The sequence below is a fragment of the Colius striatus genome, chromosome 10 (assembly GCF_028858725.1).
Source record: "Colius striatus isolate bColStr4 chromosome 10, bColStr4.1.hap1, whole genome shotgun sequence".
NCBI lineage: Eukaryota > Metazoa > Chordata > Aves > Coliiformes > Coliidae > Colius > Colius striatus.
Window position 1 is genome coordinate 19,309,907 of NC_084768.1, and position 17,605 is coordinate 19,327,511.

At 42.9% G+C, this 17,605-nt stretch overlaps 1 protein-coding gene across 11 annotated transcripts in view; it reads right to left on the minus strand.

Moving 5' to 3' along the window:
• Window positions 1-17,605, minus strand: part of SOAT1 (sterol O-acyltransferase 1) — a 46,568-nt gene that overhangs the window by 13,972 nt on the left and 14,991 nt on the right. For 2 of the 11 annotated variants that reach the window (XM_062003989.1, XM_062003985.1), the window contains 2 exons: window positions 12,680-12,809; window positions 4,621-4,679 (listed from right to left, as the gene is read on the minus strand). In XM_062003989.1, the coding sequence (XP_061859973.1) occupies window positions 4,621-4,679; window positions 12,680-12,803 (183 nt within the window). In that variant the 5' untranslated portion in view covers window positions 12,804-12,809. Of the gene's footprint in view, window positions 1-4,620; window positions 4,680-12,679; window positions 12,814-15,470; window positions 15,560-16,068; window positions 16,173-17,294; window positions 17,365-17,605 lie in introns of those variants that run through there. The other 9 variants (XM_062003991.1, XM_062003984.1, XM_062003988.1 and 6 more) reach the window with 9 other exon arrangements.

Here is a 17,605-nt window from a genome sequence, read left to right on the forward strand (position 1 = left end):
GTACCCTTCCACTGCTGTGAGAGTTTGGATGAAGCCTTTCGTGTACCACTAAAATCACAGAATGCACAGAAAATTTTCATTGATCAACAAAGAATAAAACATTGCAAAGCATGTTCAAAATGTTCAAAATAGTTTATTGCTGCAGGAAGTGCTACACTGGGCTCTGGACAGCTTTTTGTTTCTGTGCAAATTCTCTTACTCTTTATATGCAGAGAGGATCCTGAGATTTGCACAGTGGTGTTAAGTGGTAGGACTAGAAAAAAAGCAGGCAAAATGAATTCTTCAAGGAAGGAAAAAGGCAACATGTGTTCACTGTATTTCAGCGAGAACTTTGGGAATCTAAAGATACCAAGACCTTTGTCACTTTAGAAGACAGTGATTTATAAGACTTCTGAAAATTCAGTTACTTAAGATCAAATCCTCAGATACCAAATGGTTTTCCCAATATCTGAACCCTGTGATGAAGCACAGCTGAAAGTTAATCCCTGAGTTTCTGAACTGTAAGCTTTTTGAGAATGCTCTGCCAGATAGCCATCACCTTGAGCACAGGAGATGGGCAAGTTTCAGGAACAGACTTTAAATCTAATCGCATACCCTGGTTTGTTTTTTATGCAAGGGTCTGCATTTTTCTGACCATTCTTTTACCTGGGAATTTTCAAGTTTGCCACCAGCTTCAAGGCACAAATTCCTACACAACTATTACTTCATCTAGTCTTCCGACTGATCAGCTGCTTAAGAAACACCTATACTTCCCTGATAACCTTCAGAATTCCCAACTGCTACCTACTTTCTAATCTTTAAGGCTGAAAGAAATCCATTTTCAAAGAGGAAAAGAAGGAGTCTGGAAGCTGTGCACAAAAATTATGCTTCCTCAAGAAGGCATTTGTGACACTAACTCATTTGTCACTAGGTGTTTATTTTTCAGTGCTTATTACAATAAAGAGAGCTGGAGCAGCATTGCTTCATCTAAAAAGGAACAGGCAAAAGGATTAAGGAGGAAAGGCCAGGATCTGTTAGGTCTAAGCTGCAGCTGTGACGTTTGCCTCTTTTCACAGCTATGTTTTAAGGAATGTATTTCCACAGAGGGACACTTGTCATCCATGATACATCTTTAATTTTCCACAGTAGATCATAAAAAAAAACTAAGCTAAAAAGCTCTCTCTAGATGTAAAATTTGTAGGATAACAAAATGTATTAATAGATGATGGACTTTTACAAAATGCCACTGTTTAATGGGATACCAGTCAAGTAAACAAGTTTGTCTTATTTTCTGCCAGAGTTTATCTGAAATGAGACCAGGAGATCCTAAAATCAAAATCACCAGACACCTACATTCTTTCTATTTACAGTAGTCAGATCCAGAGAGATCTCTTTAAACAGAATCTGCACTAGGAGAAATAACAGATTAATATTTAACTTCATAAAAACATTTTTGCCCTATTTGGCAGCTGCCAGTATAGAGTACACAAGCTTCACCACTGCATAATGAAACAGAAGCTCTTAGATATTGCTTTTCTGACAGGCAGAGAAGAGGGTTGTCTCTGCAAGGGATGTGGGCTTGTCCCCTTAAAACTGGGAAAAAGAAATCCTAATCAAAGCAAACATAAAAATTCTTGCGTACTTATGACCTGTAAGGGAAGACAGCGGTGCCTTTACAGCATGTATCGATCCCTACCAAAAAAGTAAAATAGCAATTCCTGCTCCTCTTGGATTGCCCATAGGTCCATGTCAAACAAAGCACTCCTCATTCCTACCAAAATCCTACTTTTGGGGCTTTTTTTAAAGTCTATCTCCTTTTGGTCTAATCTCCCCTCAGCAATAGTTTAACAAATTACTGCGTAGAACTACCTCTTGCCTTTAGTTAGCACTCTGCTAACTAAAGGGATTGCCTCCTCCCGCTCTAGCCCTCCAGGGCAGATACCGACTTATGCAGGTGTTTGGATTGGGAAAGCATGGTGTAAGTTCTCATTACATAAAATACAAGCAGAGCACAGACTATAGAGTAATTGTAATTCCGTACAACAAAGCTGCGCAACATCTTGTGCCATAAATCAACTATTACTACTGCCATTCAAAGAGTTATCTACTTGAACAACTGCCAGAGTAACTGTCAGTACTCAATAAGCCAAATGCATTCCACCCAGTCTCCAAAGACATGAAATATAAGAGAAGACACCTCCCAACAGCCTTCACCAAGACAGGGCATGGACACACAGATGGCCTTGTAGCTTCCTCTAATGGAGAACACCGAACCAAGAGTTGCCTAAAGTATCCTTGAAGTCTCAGACAAGCAACTGGGCAGATCCATTCAGCCTGTCACCACTAAACCAAATAATCAGATCATTACAAAATCAAAACTGGGGGCACATATGGAAAGAATGCTATGCCATGAAAAGCAGAAGCTGGTCAATAATTGGTAAGTCAGAGAACGTTAAGGGAAGTAACCATGTAGCTTACTTAAAGAGAAAGTTGCAAAAAGCATTTTACTCATTCTAAGAGATTTAATAATTTCAGTCACCAAAATATGACAACACCCATTCCTGAGTGACATAATACACTATTCTCAGTGCAGTTTAGGATGAATAAAGGATTTTTAGATTGGACTGGAGATGCATGAAGGCATCCTTATGAGTGATTTAACACCTAGCACCTACAAACCTCATTAAAATCCAGTGACAAGCACTCTTCAGAAGTCAAGCATCTGTCTAGACCCTAAATCAGAAACCGAAGCTTAGTTCAGTGGGTTACACAACAAAAGGGTCAGGTACTCAAGAATTCTCAAGACATGCAGTACATGGTGGCTTTTCCTTAGTCTCACAGCTATTATTGTAGTTTTAAGGCATCAAATAAATTTGCAAGCTGCCTAACTAGGGGTTAAAAACATGAACTCCCAGTGTTTTGGGAGGAACTTCAGCAATTAAAGCATAGCTGCTGGTTTTCTTCAGTTCTCTTTGTGGATAAGAAAACACCTAGTCTAAAGACTAGCATGTATCAAAGCTGGTGGCCAGAAAAAAATAGAAATAAGAGACATTCCTTAAGAAATAAATCCAAGATCAAGTTGTCTCCTTGCAAGTAGCTAGTGTGTATTGGAACCTAGAGCTAATGAAGCTACTATGTGCTGAACAGTCAAAGCTTTCTCACTGAAGTATCTGTTGCCAACCTAGTGATTGGCAGTGGCTGTTTTGTCTGCAGTGAAAAGATACGTTATTTGTTCTATCATGTTCTCCATAGGAATTGTTCAGAGAACATAACATATGAAATAAAATTCAGAGCTGACTATCCATTTAATGTGCTGAATTTTACAAATTTCAGTACAAAATGTAGTACACTCATTGAAGAAGACATTTAAATACACTTTAGTTACATCATTCTGAATCACACACCACCTACAGAAGTGGAAAAAGTTTTAAACTGGACAAAGTGGAAGATATTTTTCTCTGTCTTCTGTAGCCACTCCCTAATATTCACATAAGAGTAGTACAATTAGGTTACTTCATCTTTACTGTGTAATTCTGCAATAAAATGAAGCAAGACTGCAGGTCAATTTGCCCTGAAGAACATGCATTCTACAAAACAATAGTTATCAAGGAGGGTGCCGTTCCATTGTTAGCTAATTGATTTATTTTGAGCATAAATCATCTTAATATAACCCAAGACAATGGCAGCTCACATAAATACAGATGATGTTAGAAATACCCAGAGCTACTGGCACTGGAGTGTGTCCAGAGAAGGGTAACGAAGCCGGTGAAGGGTCTGGAGCACAAATGTGATGAGCAGAGGCTGAGGGAATTGGACTTTTTTAACCCTGAAGAAGAAGAGACTGAGGAGAGACATGATCACTTTCTACATCTACCTGACAGGAGGTTATGGCAAGGTTGGTGTTGGTCCCTTCTCCCAAGCTACAAGTGACAGGACAAGAGAAAATAGCCTCAAGTTATGGCAATGGAGGGTTAAATTGGATACTAGGAGAAATTTCTTCACCAAAAGTACTGCCAAGCACTGGAATAGGTTGCTCAAGGAAGTGGTGGAGTCACTACCCCTGGAAGTTTACAAAAGACATGTAATATGGCACTTGAGGACATGGTTTAGTGGTGAATTGCCCATGCTGGGTTATTGCTTGGACTCTTAAAGGCCTTTCCCAACATAAATGATTCTATGATTTTTGTTTTCTTTAAGGATAATGCTCATTGACAAAAACAGTGGGACTGAGGTTCAGGAAGGCCATCTCCATAGCCAAGGCAACAGAAGCTGTGGGATACAGGCTATCCTTTATTCAACAGACAGCAGGACACAACACTTCAAAGACTAAACATTAAACAGGCTAGCTGATAATCACATTGACAAAAATTAGGGGTGAGAGAAGTTCCATTTTATTTACAGGACTCTAAGTTCACTCTTATCTTTGGACTTTGACCTACTGGGGTCACGTAAGACACAACCACACTTGATAGTACTACCTGTTTTGTGTAAAGTCAGGATAGAAAAGCTGTATAAAAGTCACTGCACTCAAGCTGTGACTAAAGAGAAACTATTTGTGTTCCAGGACTAGTGACTCTCCAAAGGATATTCAGAGTCAATTATCCCACTCCTTCCCACAAGCAAGCTTTAGAGTATATTTACCTCAGCTTCTGCTATTAGCTGCATTTTCCTTGTTATCACATGGTCGACATCAACCCGGCCTAAGGAAGAAAAGCAAATATTTCACATTTGCATTTTCAGTGATGCAAGTTGCATGCCTGAAAACACAGAAAGCACAGCACATAGTAGCTCTTTCACTGCTTTTTCCTTAAGTCTTTGGTCTTCTGGTAAGGTCCCAGTAAATTTTAAAGTAAGCTGCACGAAATTCATAAGCTATGACCAAATATTTTAAACAGTCATTTAGGATTGCAGCACTGCAGGATTGCAGTCAACAGCTGATATGCTGGATTTTCAGAAGCTTTTTCTTTTCCATCAGCAACTCTGCAAATCTTCCCAAGGTCCCTAAACATATTCAGCCTTGAAGCAGCTATTAGAACAATTCTTAGAAGGCCATATCCAAGCATGCTCATAATTTATCAGAGCTTTATCTTATGCACAGCAAACCAGATACAAGATTAGGGGAGTCTGGAGGTCTCTACATTGCCAATAGACAAGGCAGTCAAGTCACAACTATCTGTAAAATAAAGTAACCATCTCTGAAGACAGGCCAAATGGAAAGTTAGAAGGTTATTCTGTGTTCAAACCTTGCTACTCCCACTCCTTTCATCCCTCAGGAGAAGTGCTAGACATCAATCTGACTGTATTCCTCAGTATGTGGCATCACTCAAGTAGGTCTAACCACGTCATGACCATCATCCGACTTATCAATACCATACCATCAGCTCATATGTGAAGCCTCAAGTATCACCTTTCTTTTGCATAAAGAACTACAGACATCGGAGCTGTCTCTATTATATCGAGCAGAACATACATAAATCAGACATCTCAGTCTAGTTGAGTTTTATGACAAGTTTGTCTGTGACAGTTATGGAGTGCTGCCAGGACAGCTGGGTTTCACTTCTCCACTAAGAACAACACCAGAGAAGACAAAGTTACTTAAAAGAGCAAGTCTTGCATATAAAAGAAAATCAAGATTAAAGCAACAATAGCCACTCCCCTAAAATACTAGTCAAGGTTAAAAGATAGCAACAAACCTTGCCTTGTGCATGTCTTTTGGCAATTATAGCTAACAGCACCTAACACAGTACCACATGGCCAGCATTACAACTTTCATGTACAGTACCTAGGATAACACAACCACTTTCAGAAAAAAAAAAAAAGAGTACACTGAACTGATTCTCTGGTAACATTTCAAGGGAAGCACAAACTAGCAGATTTGCAGTAGAGGTAACAATGTTGTGCTGCTGTGTGAGGAAAAGACAGATTCATAGCAGTATCAGAGTTAATAATGCAGCCTTTGCATCTTGTCCTTCTTGCATATGTGCAGTCTAAGCACATAAAGTGCACAATGTGCTGTTTTAATAGGAGAAAGTGCTTCTGTGGTGTACACTAGTCCGAAGGTGCTCTTATGAGCAATCAGTTGTGAGAAGTTTGAGTAGACTTGCTTCAGAGATGACTCCATTTCCAGTACCAGAGAAGAGTTAAATGAAATAGGAAACTTTATCTTCAATGAAGCTATGCTCAGTTGTCAGCTCTAATTCTCCCCCACCCCTAGCCAAGCAGGAAGATAATTTTTTGTCAACAAAAATTTCTACATGAGCTATACGAACTAGACACTTATGAACAGACTACCAATAACAGCCTATTACTTACCAGCCTTGTAACACAGCAACAAAGAAACTGCTTAGCACCATGAATTTTTGTCTGCATGCAAAGACCAATTTCTATAAAAACAGAATTCCTTGTTGCTAAGCATCTCACCTCTGAGACAAAAACCTCACCACCTCAGCATTTAAGTTCATCACACTATTACACTTGCCTAACAGCAGCAGCTTTGAAAAGAATGAGAGAAGAATGTAAGGCACACTAGAATCCCTTGTCCCATGCTGCTCACACTCTACAGGTCTGAAATGGATCCCATCCTTCTCTCCCCCAGTAAAGACAAGTTGTTCCATAAGCAGAACTGCATCATCTCAATGACTACTCTCTCACTGTGCCACTCCACAGCTCCCTCTCCCCTTAACTACTACTATAAGAACCAGCTTGTGCTTACCTGCTAGGAGGCAGACTAGACAGAGCTTTTAAGCTCAAAGCATAAAAGGTAAGAATTTGTGTCTCTTACCCAGCTGCAAATCTTCAAAAGTCTATCAGGTTTGTTGGAAGCTGTCAGGACAGGACATACGAGCCTTAAGGGATTGCACTATTTCCTTTGTAAGCTAAACTAAAAATAAATATTCACTGCCTTGACCATGTATTTCCTGACATATCTTGCCTTAGAAGCCTCAGTTGTTATAAATACCCAGGATTGGTTCTCTTTGGAAATAAACCACCCTTTGTCTTAAATGGCCTTAAAGACAGATAGTTTCACAGATAACCCAATGTACAGCTTTAATGGTTGTACAGGAGAAGCGGCCAGTCTCTGACCTGCAGACAACATAACCACTGCAGTCTCCCTCCTATCACTTTATTCACTCACACATCACTGTGAATGCAGACTAGGCTAGTAATACAGGGTCTTTTAAAAGTCTTTCAAATAATGATCTCCATGTCTTTTGTATATACATCTCAGAATAAGTCAAATAAAACCACTCATAAGTCCGTTGCTTCTTTTTCACAAGAAGGAGTCTCCTGTAGAAGAAAATCCATCCCAAAACAGTAAGTCATGCTGCTGTGTTGCTCTGCCCAGTGAACTCACCCTGCATCACAAGGCAGATACCAGAGGACACATAACTCATCATCTTCTTGAATCACTCATCTTCCGTTGTGCAATCTGCTACTTATGGTCTGTGAGGTCATTCACAAAGAGAATCATCCCATGATTTTGAGTCGAAAAGGAATTGTGCGCTGCTGAGAAGTCTGTCAAAACCTTCATTTCCCTATGACACTGAAATGGAACACTGGATCTCTCTCTATCAGTTTGGAATTGCAACATCATTACAAAAATGGAGTCAGAGCTGCACAGGACAGGCAAGCACATCTTTTCATTTAGAACAAGTTGAGACATGCCTTAAGAAAAAGGGAGATATATTTCAAGTCATGAGAAATCACATCTTTGGAGACCAGTATGAAATAGCAGTAAATTTCAGAGGAGACTGAAGAAAGCTTTGCTTTGGAAGAGCTTTGCTCACAGGGAGGTTTAATTCAATGGGGTTGTGTTCCCTTCCCATCAAAGACATCAGTAAGATCTTGAGCTGACCACTTGTTTGGGGCTTACAGAAATCAGTCTTTGTAGGATGTGACACCTCTGCACAGCCCAAATTCCAAGAAGGTTCCAAAGTCGGAAATAAAAAAAGAGCAATTTAAACATCAGCTTTGTTTCCATAGGAAACCAGGCCAATGAAAGACTACTTGCAGACTGAGAAATTATCTTCTTGTTGAAAACTGGATCAATTTACGTTTCACAAAAGATTTACAAACTACCTTTCTTAAAGGATCTCATTGTCCATTTTTCAATCTACCCTGATGTTGCAGATAAGTGACATTTCAGGTGACTTGAAAAGAATCCCATTCATCCAGTCTGTTACTGCTGCAGCTTGGGATCCAAACAAAACAGCCTCTACATAAGAGAGAAGCCAACATTCTACCAAGCAAGCTCTCAAAGATTAACCGTGTTAAAAAGCATTCCATTTATTTAATTGGTACAGTCTGCAGTTACCACCAAGGCCACAAGTGGGAATAAGTCATTGGCGCAAAGCCACAACTTTCATGCAGCATTACAGTTCTAGCCTGTGGTGTCTTGACCAGCCACAGAAGCTGCATGTAGCTCAGCACTGAGGCATCACCAAACTGCTCCTGCACTTTGGCAATAAGCTTATTATTGAGTAGCTCAAACAAGCCAGAGAGACTACTACTATCTAAATCCCTGCACAGAATTCCAGATAAAAATTCTTCTTCACAGTAAAGACAAGAAAAACACACAAATAAATTTGGTTTATTGTCACATACACTTCAAAGAAAAGACACTTCTTGGGACAATCAAGCACACTACTCAGAGCTGAGAAGCACTTTCCCCTAATGATGTCAGGATCTTCATGGAAAGTCACAGACAGAAACTGTACCCAATACTGCCTTTCTCTAAAAGAGTTTATAAATGTTATCTTCATTATTTCTCAATCAGACAACTCACCATTTGAGGTTAAAGCAACATAAGCAGAAAGACTTCATTCCTGTTAGATATCTGTATTGAAAGGCTTCCTCTCTAAAAACACTGAAGATGTTATCTGAAGGAAAGCAGTGTTAAACCCAACCTAGCAAGAGGTTACTGTAAAGAGGGGAAGTTTTCTCTATCTATACAATACAACATATCTTAATAATTTTATGCTAATAAGCTTTATTCTTACTTATGCTAATTTATTTGTCCACTCAGCAGATAGAGGCAAGTTATCTAGGCAAGACTAGACTGCTCCCAGAGCTCAGCTGATCTGGCCATAGGTCACTGAGCTGCAGTTGGACATGGAATTCCGTTAAGTCATTGCTGCAGGGACAAGGGACGCAAGTAACCTCTTTGCTAGCAGGAGGAAGCATCAGCATTCTCAGTCTACGTCATGCCACTGTGTCTGCAGGCTCTTCACATGAAATTACTCAGTCTTCATCAAACCCACAGACTGCAAGACATGAATTACCAGACTCCAGCTAGGCTCAGACAAGGCAGCTCCACTTGATCCATCTCCGTGAAACATGTCCAAGATATTAAATTCTAGCAGCTTAATCCCAAATTCACTAATCTATAAAAAGCAATCTGTTGATACAATGAACACTTGTTGCTGTGAGTCAGACAGCAAACCCAAAAGCTTTCCAAATTGCTCCTTGTTTCAGAGCTCCCTTCTCCTACATCTATCAGAGGGCACAAGCAATTCACACAGCACCATGAACTTTTGCACTGAGAATGATCAATAGTAACCTCTTCACCGGAAGATAACAACTCCTTTCTAAGATGAGCATTACCAAAGAGGCTTACGCACACCAAACAAAGATATGCCACATTGCTTGTTTGCAGATCAGTCTCCAGAGACACTTCTAATCCTGTTCTGATTTCTGAGGGCACAGGGGCAGATTCCAAAACCACCACTTTACTGCTTTGAACGGTCTAATCTTGACATTTTAGAGGGACTTCAATGCATGCTTCAGAGCCACGTTCTCTCTAACCTTTTAAGATCTGCCCATGCAATTTCTATTCTGATTATTCCAGGTAACTTTTCCTGCAACTGGTACCACCCAATATCAATATCCCATTAAGCAGAACAGTTTTAAATTTCTTTATGTATCTCCAGCTGAAAATACATAGACTAATCTTCCTAGGGGAGTCTGGCTTTTGACAGGAGATTATTGCTGCCTAGATCACCTGTTGACTCTATGCCAGGACCAAATTGGTTGTATTATTTACGACATTGGAGACTGATATATGAGACTGAAGTTCAGTTACTCTGTCCAAGTGAAATCGCAGGCTGATGATTACAACATACAAACACATCAAGGGACAGAAGAACAATTTTGGCAATCTCAAAGCTGTGAATACCCCCACCTATTAATTTAGAGGTACCTGAAAACAAACTATTCAGAATTAGAATTCAAGCAGTAAGACAGTTTTCAGAAGCATTGATAAGGCAGTAAAAAGAATAATCCAAACTACACAAATGGAAGCATCAGACCTAATGTAGCACTAAAGCTACATGATATGGATTAAAAGTACTCCTTTAAGCAATTTTAGATTAGCCAATGCATTTGAGTTTTAGTAAAGAAAGGATTAAAGGGCTAGAAGTTTCTGTAGCAGTTCACACACTTCTAGAAACAAGTCAATTGGTCTTTGACACATTAACTCTTAAGTAAAAAAGCAGGTTGTGTTTGCTAATCGGGGAGGACCAAGGATCAAGGGAAAAATCACATTAGCCATAGAGATTTTCTACAGAAATACTTGCCACCAACACTACAATATTAACTTGCATACAAGACACTACCTTGATCTGGCTAGAATCCCTGAGCTGCAATAAACATGCATCTTGCCTAAAATTCTACACAACATTCAGTGCTAAGATGCAACAGTATAAAAATGATGTTGCCAGTCTCATGCTGCTTTCCTACACATCAGGACTATTGCTTTAGAAACAGTTATTCAGAAGTGAATAGCTAGGACAAAAGAGAGGGAGAAAAGTTGTCTATAGACACTTCTTTTGAGAAACTCTTCCACCTCAGCTGTGCTTTCACAGAAAGCTTCTACCTAATTACACAAGTATATGGGAAAAGGAGGCCACTATCTGGAACACATGAACATTTCAACTTTGTAAAGCTTCACCCTTGGTATCAGATTGATGCTGACCTAACCACACTCTACAGAGAATTCCCAACTAGAGAGATGCATCTTCCTCCCAAGGCCTATAATACGGTCAGGCATCAGACTCATGCTCCTGCCTTCCTATGGCATTCCAGTTGTCCCCATCACAGTATTGAGCAACATGGTTACCTAAACATGGTAACACTTAAGTCTTTGTGGCACTTGTGCTGAATTGGCAGTGACCCTGGAAGGTAAGAGGCACCTAGTCCTAACTAACCAGAATTCCTCCCCTTGCTGTCCCCTTCACTGCAGTTGACATTGCATTAGAACACACTGCGTTGTTCAAAGCCGACCCACCAGGCACTTGTCCATGCGTGAAAGCTTGGTACACTTTGAAGAGATCTACCCCAGGATGTTTACTTGCTACACACCCACAGCATCTTACTTGCCGTGACATTATGCCACATCTCAGTTATTAAAATGAAAGGCCTAAAAAGACAGGCACACCCACCTATAAAGCACTAATTGTCACAGCTGTGTTTATTCTTTACCCACAAGCTTATGAGAACTCAAATTCACGCACACCATTTAAGGTGTTTCTATAGAGAAAGGTGGAAACCTGCTTCTAAACCCATCATAACTGCTTTGCAATAGCCATTAACTCTGTGCTGTTTTCTAAACCCAGCATTAACAGAACAGCCCTGTTAGATTCAATTAAGAACACCAACAGCTTAAAATCTCAGTTCTCTAAGCAGTTTGTGGGATGACTTTCCCTCCAACACATACTCCTGTTTCAGTTGAAAGCAATACTAGGAAATAATAACAAAATTCAGAAGCATACCAGTAAGAATTACCTCCTTGAGTCACCAGCACTAGGGTTTTGAAACTTAAACTCACGTGGCACATTGTGATAAAGTAGCTTAGCTTTTTGCTTACTCTGTCTGCTGAAGAGAAAGGTAGCATGCTGCAACTTCATCACTAGCCTCCCTATCACCAGGCTGGAATGTGGTACAGCATAACCCAAGAATTAGAGCCAGTCAGTGTTCACAGAGTCCACAGGCAAAACCACTCACGCTGCCACACAACCGTCCCCGCAACTCAAGAGCGGGACACAGGCAGCACTGACCCTTCCACAAACCCTAACTGTATGCCACAAGACTTTTAAGGTGACACACAACACAAATGAGTATAAACCGTTTATTGTTCCATTTCATGCCAGCCAAGGTTGAGACCGGAGAGAAGGGAGCCGTTGGGACATAAATAAGGCCCCACAGGAGCAGAGGATCATCCTACTCGTTGCATCCTACTTCCATGTGGTTGTCAGGATGGACACACCAGCTTAGCGTGGTACATTAAACAACATCTTGTTCAACCTTGATGAAGCCACATAGTTGAAGCTTGTAAAGGAAGCAAGATGAAGTCCCCAGAAAAAGCATTTCCCAGGATTACTCAAAATTGGTGTCAAGATGCATTTTAACCATTTCAAGCATTAAAGCATTTCTTCTTCCTCCTCACAGACTTGACCTGTGACAATTAATCCCTTTCTTTAGATCCTTTTAAGCACTGCAATACACAGTCCACGAGGGAAAGTGCTGCAGGACAACACCCCAAAAAACTTAAATGTGTACATGAGGAGCTCCACCTTGGCAGCCTTTCTATGAGCAGAAAAACTGAAAGGAGAGAGCAAACAGCCAAGAGCCATGAACTATAAAGGAAATCTTAGAGGAAACCACATACCAGAGATACAACTAATCCCCTGCAAAAGAATCTCACCATTGCTTGAGTTTTGAAATGACCTCTCGCTCTCAGGTCTCCTCCGTGTTTCTTCATTCTCAGGGGCCTTGCAGGTTGTAGTGGAACCAGACTGGCGCTTTCTTACACAGTCTTCCCCGGCCATTGCTGCCTAGCTAGACAACAAAAGGACAGAAGAGAGACTTATTGGCTCTTTACACTACTGAAGAACAAATTCACAAAGCCTTCTTTACACTGAAGTTAGACTTTTATCCCTCCATTATTAATTCAGAGAAAGGGTAGGGGAAACGAAACACACGCTTGTATTAGTCATTTACTGTGGATCATACTTCCTCTCCCTTACTACAAGCAGTAAAGGAACAATGTACCAAGTAATCTCCACCACTACCAAAATATCTCTCTGCAGCTCCTTTCTTTCCCTGAAGCCCATCTAAGTATTTAAAATTATTTGAACCTTTGTGAAATCTTTAAAAGGCCAAAAAAGCCCCTGCAAACACTTTCCCATAGTCAGTTGAACAGCAAAATTTATGTTCTGAGAGATCTGGCAGGTTTGTTCTGCAGAATCACTCACATTATTTTCGCCTGAGCCAAGCCCCTTCCTGTCAAGTTTTCAGCTCTTACTGAAAGAGCAGCTTCCTCAATAGATCCTTGTACTCTGCTTGGCCAGACAATGATTGCATTGCAAACCACAGGGAAACAGGAAGAGAGAAGTAGGTTTGAGCTACACCAGATTCAATGACAAGGTCACTGCTGGGGATAGAGCTGCTATAGCAAGGAACACCTGAAGCACCACAGCCTGGCTGAAAACAAAAATTTCTCAGTTTATGCAAAGGAGATTCTAATTTGGTCATGAAGCAACAGTCCAGGACACTTTCCATGAAATTCAGCTCAAGCAGAATTGAGATGTAGCTACAAGGGACAATTTCCAGAACCAGACTTCCAGAAAACCACACAGGTATGTATATAACCACATTTCCAAACTAACTCTTTTTTTGATGTTTTTTGCCTTGGCACAAACTGTTACCTAGACATGTGTTTTGTTGCTAAAGAACAGAACAGAACACATGCACCAGTGCAGATGAGCTGGCAAAGAAAATTCACGCACACTCAGAAAATCCAAGAAGGCAGAACATAACCATTTAAAGATGGTTTTCCTCACAATACTGAGGCTAGCACTTGTGAAAAAGGGTCACAATCAGACATTTTCAGGACTCAGCTTTCTGTGTTTGACCTTATAGTAGAACAGTCTCCCATTCTCCTCTCAAGTATCACAGCATAGAGGGGGAAAGGCCCTTTTGCAACACTAAACAACAAATCACAAATTCAATCGCCAACACCATTATTGCAACACTGCCTCTCTTAGATCTCTGTCTTAGATCACAGCCAGGTCTACAAGCTGCTAAACAAAGACTATAAAAATTACAAACTTCCTAGCTAGCTTTGTATAACATGTATTAGCTCATCCCTTCATAATCTACATAACACAAAAGCCATCTACATGAAAAATAGAAAGAACCAGGCAAGACTAATAGTAAATCTTCCTACAGTAGCTAAAGTGGACTGGCATAGGCAGGCAGCTGGCAGGACATGCTTCCACCAGCTCTGTGCACAATTACTGCTGCAATCCTCCTTTCTTTAAACACGGACCAGTCACCACCATGAAGACACTACTATTTCCACTTCCCAGCCTTCTCACAAGGTTCCCAGTAGAGATATGGTCACGTCATGTTAAGAGCAAAGGATCATTTTGCCCACTTGGGGCTCACAACTATATGGAGATCCTGAACAAGCATACATTTCAAAATCTTTCTGCTCTTACATGAGAGACACCAACAAAATGCTACCAGAAAGTAAAAACTGATCACTTTTATCACATAATACGGTCTACAGAACAGCAGAGGGAAAATCCAAGCATTACATTCATGGACTAGCAAGCTACTCCCTGGGCCACCAGCAGGCCTTTCCACTGCCTCCTGATCCAAGTTAAGCTGTTCTTGTAAGCCACATCTGTACTTAAAGATACAGGTTTTCCATCTCTAACACAGGACCACAAGTTCAACTCAGCACAACTTTCAACTTCTTCAAGAGTGAAGAAGGCACTCCTTCCTCTGCAGTGCAGAGTACTTAGAGTACCTGGCTGAAAAGCTAATAGAAAGGAGTTAGAAGAGTTGCAAGATGGGAGAAAGAAAATAATGTGTGGGAGAAAAAAACAAGAGTTATTTAATTCAGATAAGTAATCACAACAAAGCCTTTTACACATGAAACAAGAACTGTACTAAGGCAAAACTACAAAATCAAATATTTTCCTCACTAGTTTCCATACAATGGGAGGTATAACATTAACAGTACTAAGCACCCATGAGCACATCAGTGCCTAAAGGGGTCATCAGACCTTCCCTCAAATCTGTGCTAGAGCCACATCAGTCACAACACAATACCATGACAGGTCAAAAATGTTCAAGGTCTCCTCCACTGAAGGAAATCATTTCTCAAAATTAGTAACCAGTCACTCCTTTTACCCCACTCTAGGCACCTCCAGGACATGTAGAAACACAAATGCATCCCATTACCCAAATGTCCTGCAGAAACTCCCTTATGTTATAGGTGTGACTGCGTTACAGTACTTGTGAAAGATCTCAGAAAGACTGAGTTTCTCCATCTTCCCTTTTGAAATACTGGCAATTATAAGCATGCCTGTGGAGAAAAGCAACATATATAGGAAGTGCGTATTTGCATTTTAAAAGGCTTGGTAGCACACTGAGGGCACATTTTCTACCTCCAACACCGCTTAAGCTAAATAAGAGGCTTATACCAAACACTTTTCAGATCTTCAAGGTTTTCCTTGGGCATAAGTTTAATTTGTAGAGCCGGTGTGCTGCATCCCTGGTAACAGCAGAGTTCTTCACCAACTAGGCAGGCACTAAAACAAAGTTAAGGTCATTTCATTGCTCATCCGCGACGTGCAAAACATCCAGGTGGGAAAAAAAAAAAACCCTCAACAACCAAATAATCCAACAACCGAAACCTGCAGATAACAATGAGAACTGCTTGAAGTACTGCCGATGTTCCCTGCACACCCGCAACTCCCTTCTCCACTCACGCCCTGGAAACAAGCACGGAAGTGGGATCTGGTGGTGCCCGCTATCAGCGACGAGACCCACCTCCACCCCAGCCCAGCCCAGCCCCATCCCGGAGGCCTGCGGAGCGCTGCCTCCCTCCTCTAAGCCGCATGGCCCCGCGAAAAGGCTCCGGCCACAGCATCCCCCTCCCTCCTTAGCAGCAGCGCGCCGGGGGGGACGCCTGTGCTGCCGAAGGCAGGCCGGGCCTAAAGCCGCCGGTGTCGGCGGGACGAAGGTAACCCGCTCCCGCAGAGCCGGCCGGGCCGCAGCCGAGGACGCGGCCATCCTCACCCCACGGGACCGGCACCTCAGAGCCGCCGAGCCGCTGCCTCCACGCGCGCGCCGGCTCCCCACAGCAGCTTCCCGCCTCCGCGCGCGCCCGCGCGCCAGGGCCTGGTCGCAGGGCTCGCGCACGTCACCACGCAGAGAGGAGGGCGGCGGGGGGCGGCGGCGCCGCCTATTGGCTGGGAGGCGTGCCGCGGGGCACGGGGAGGGGGCGCGCGGCGCGGGGGCGAGCGCGTTCGCCCCCCACTCCCACCGTCCCCACTCCCCATGCTCACCCCCACTCCCACCGTCCCCACTCCCCATGCTCGCCCCCACTCCCACCGTCCGCCCCCACTCCCCGCCCTCGCCCTCACTCCCACTGTCCCCACTCTCCACCTTCGCCCTCACTCCCACTGTCCCCACTCTCCACCTTCGCCCTCACTCCCACTGTCCCCGCTCCTCATCAGCGCCCCCACTCCCACCGTTCCCACTCCCCGCCTTCGCCCTCACTCCCACCATCCCCACTCATCAGCGTCCCCATTCCCACCATCCTCACCCGTGCCCCCATTCCCACTGTACCCACTGCCTACCCATGATCGCACTAGTACCGTACCCACTCCCCACTCCTGACCCGCACCCTCACTCCCACTGTACACACTGCCTACCCGTGCCCTCACTAGTACCGTACCCACTGCCCACGCACAGATTCCTGCCTTTCGCCCCCCCCCCCCGCTACCCTGTCAGGTGCTGTGGCAGGCTGGGCCACACGCCGCCACTGTACCCTGGTTCTCTTGAGGCAGAAAGTACAGTGAGGGAGAGGTGCAGCCCATCCCCAGGGAGATGGGACTGCCGTGACCACCCAGCCCAGGGGGTGCTCAGTCAGCATGCAAGGACAGGTCTGCTTTTGCCCTGAGTACATCCTCCCCCTCACCTCCCCACGGAAAACTTATTTCAAGGAACTGGGAGGACACCAAAGTCAAGGCTGGAGGCCTGGAGGACCCGGTGGCTTTATCTGTCCTTGTCCTTCAGATGGAACACAAGGATTGCTCAACAAGTGCTTCCCCTGGGGAAGCACACATCCTCCTCAGTGAGGTTCTTCAAAACAGCTTTACAGGAGGTAGGGCAAATATTTTTTAAAGGCGAGTAAAAATAGAGTGCCTTTCAACTTGAGCAGCACTCTGTAGCCCAAGAAGAGGGAGTTTTGTGGCAAGGAGGTGTCCACTCTCACATGTTTTGCCGTGGAGACAGCTCACCAGTCAGAGAGGAAGCAGAGAAGGGGGCCTGGCTTGATGTCATGGTTTGACGTGGAGCCTTCCATTCCTAGCCTGTACTCCAGAGAGTCAAAAACTGGGTGAAAGGCTGGGGTTTGCACCCTAGCTTTCTCTCTTTCCCCAAACAGACACAGGCTCGTGACAGGTGGTGAGTCACAGGAACACGTGACCAGCCAACAAACTCTAGTAACCTCTCGGTAGCTGCATCTCACCACGTAAATGGGAAAGTTTTCCCAAAGTCAGGACAGCTAAGCCACATATTTTCTACTGGCAAGTACATATCTTTCTTTCGC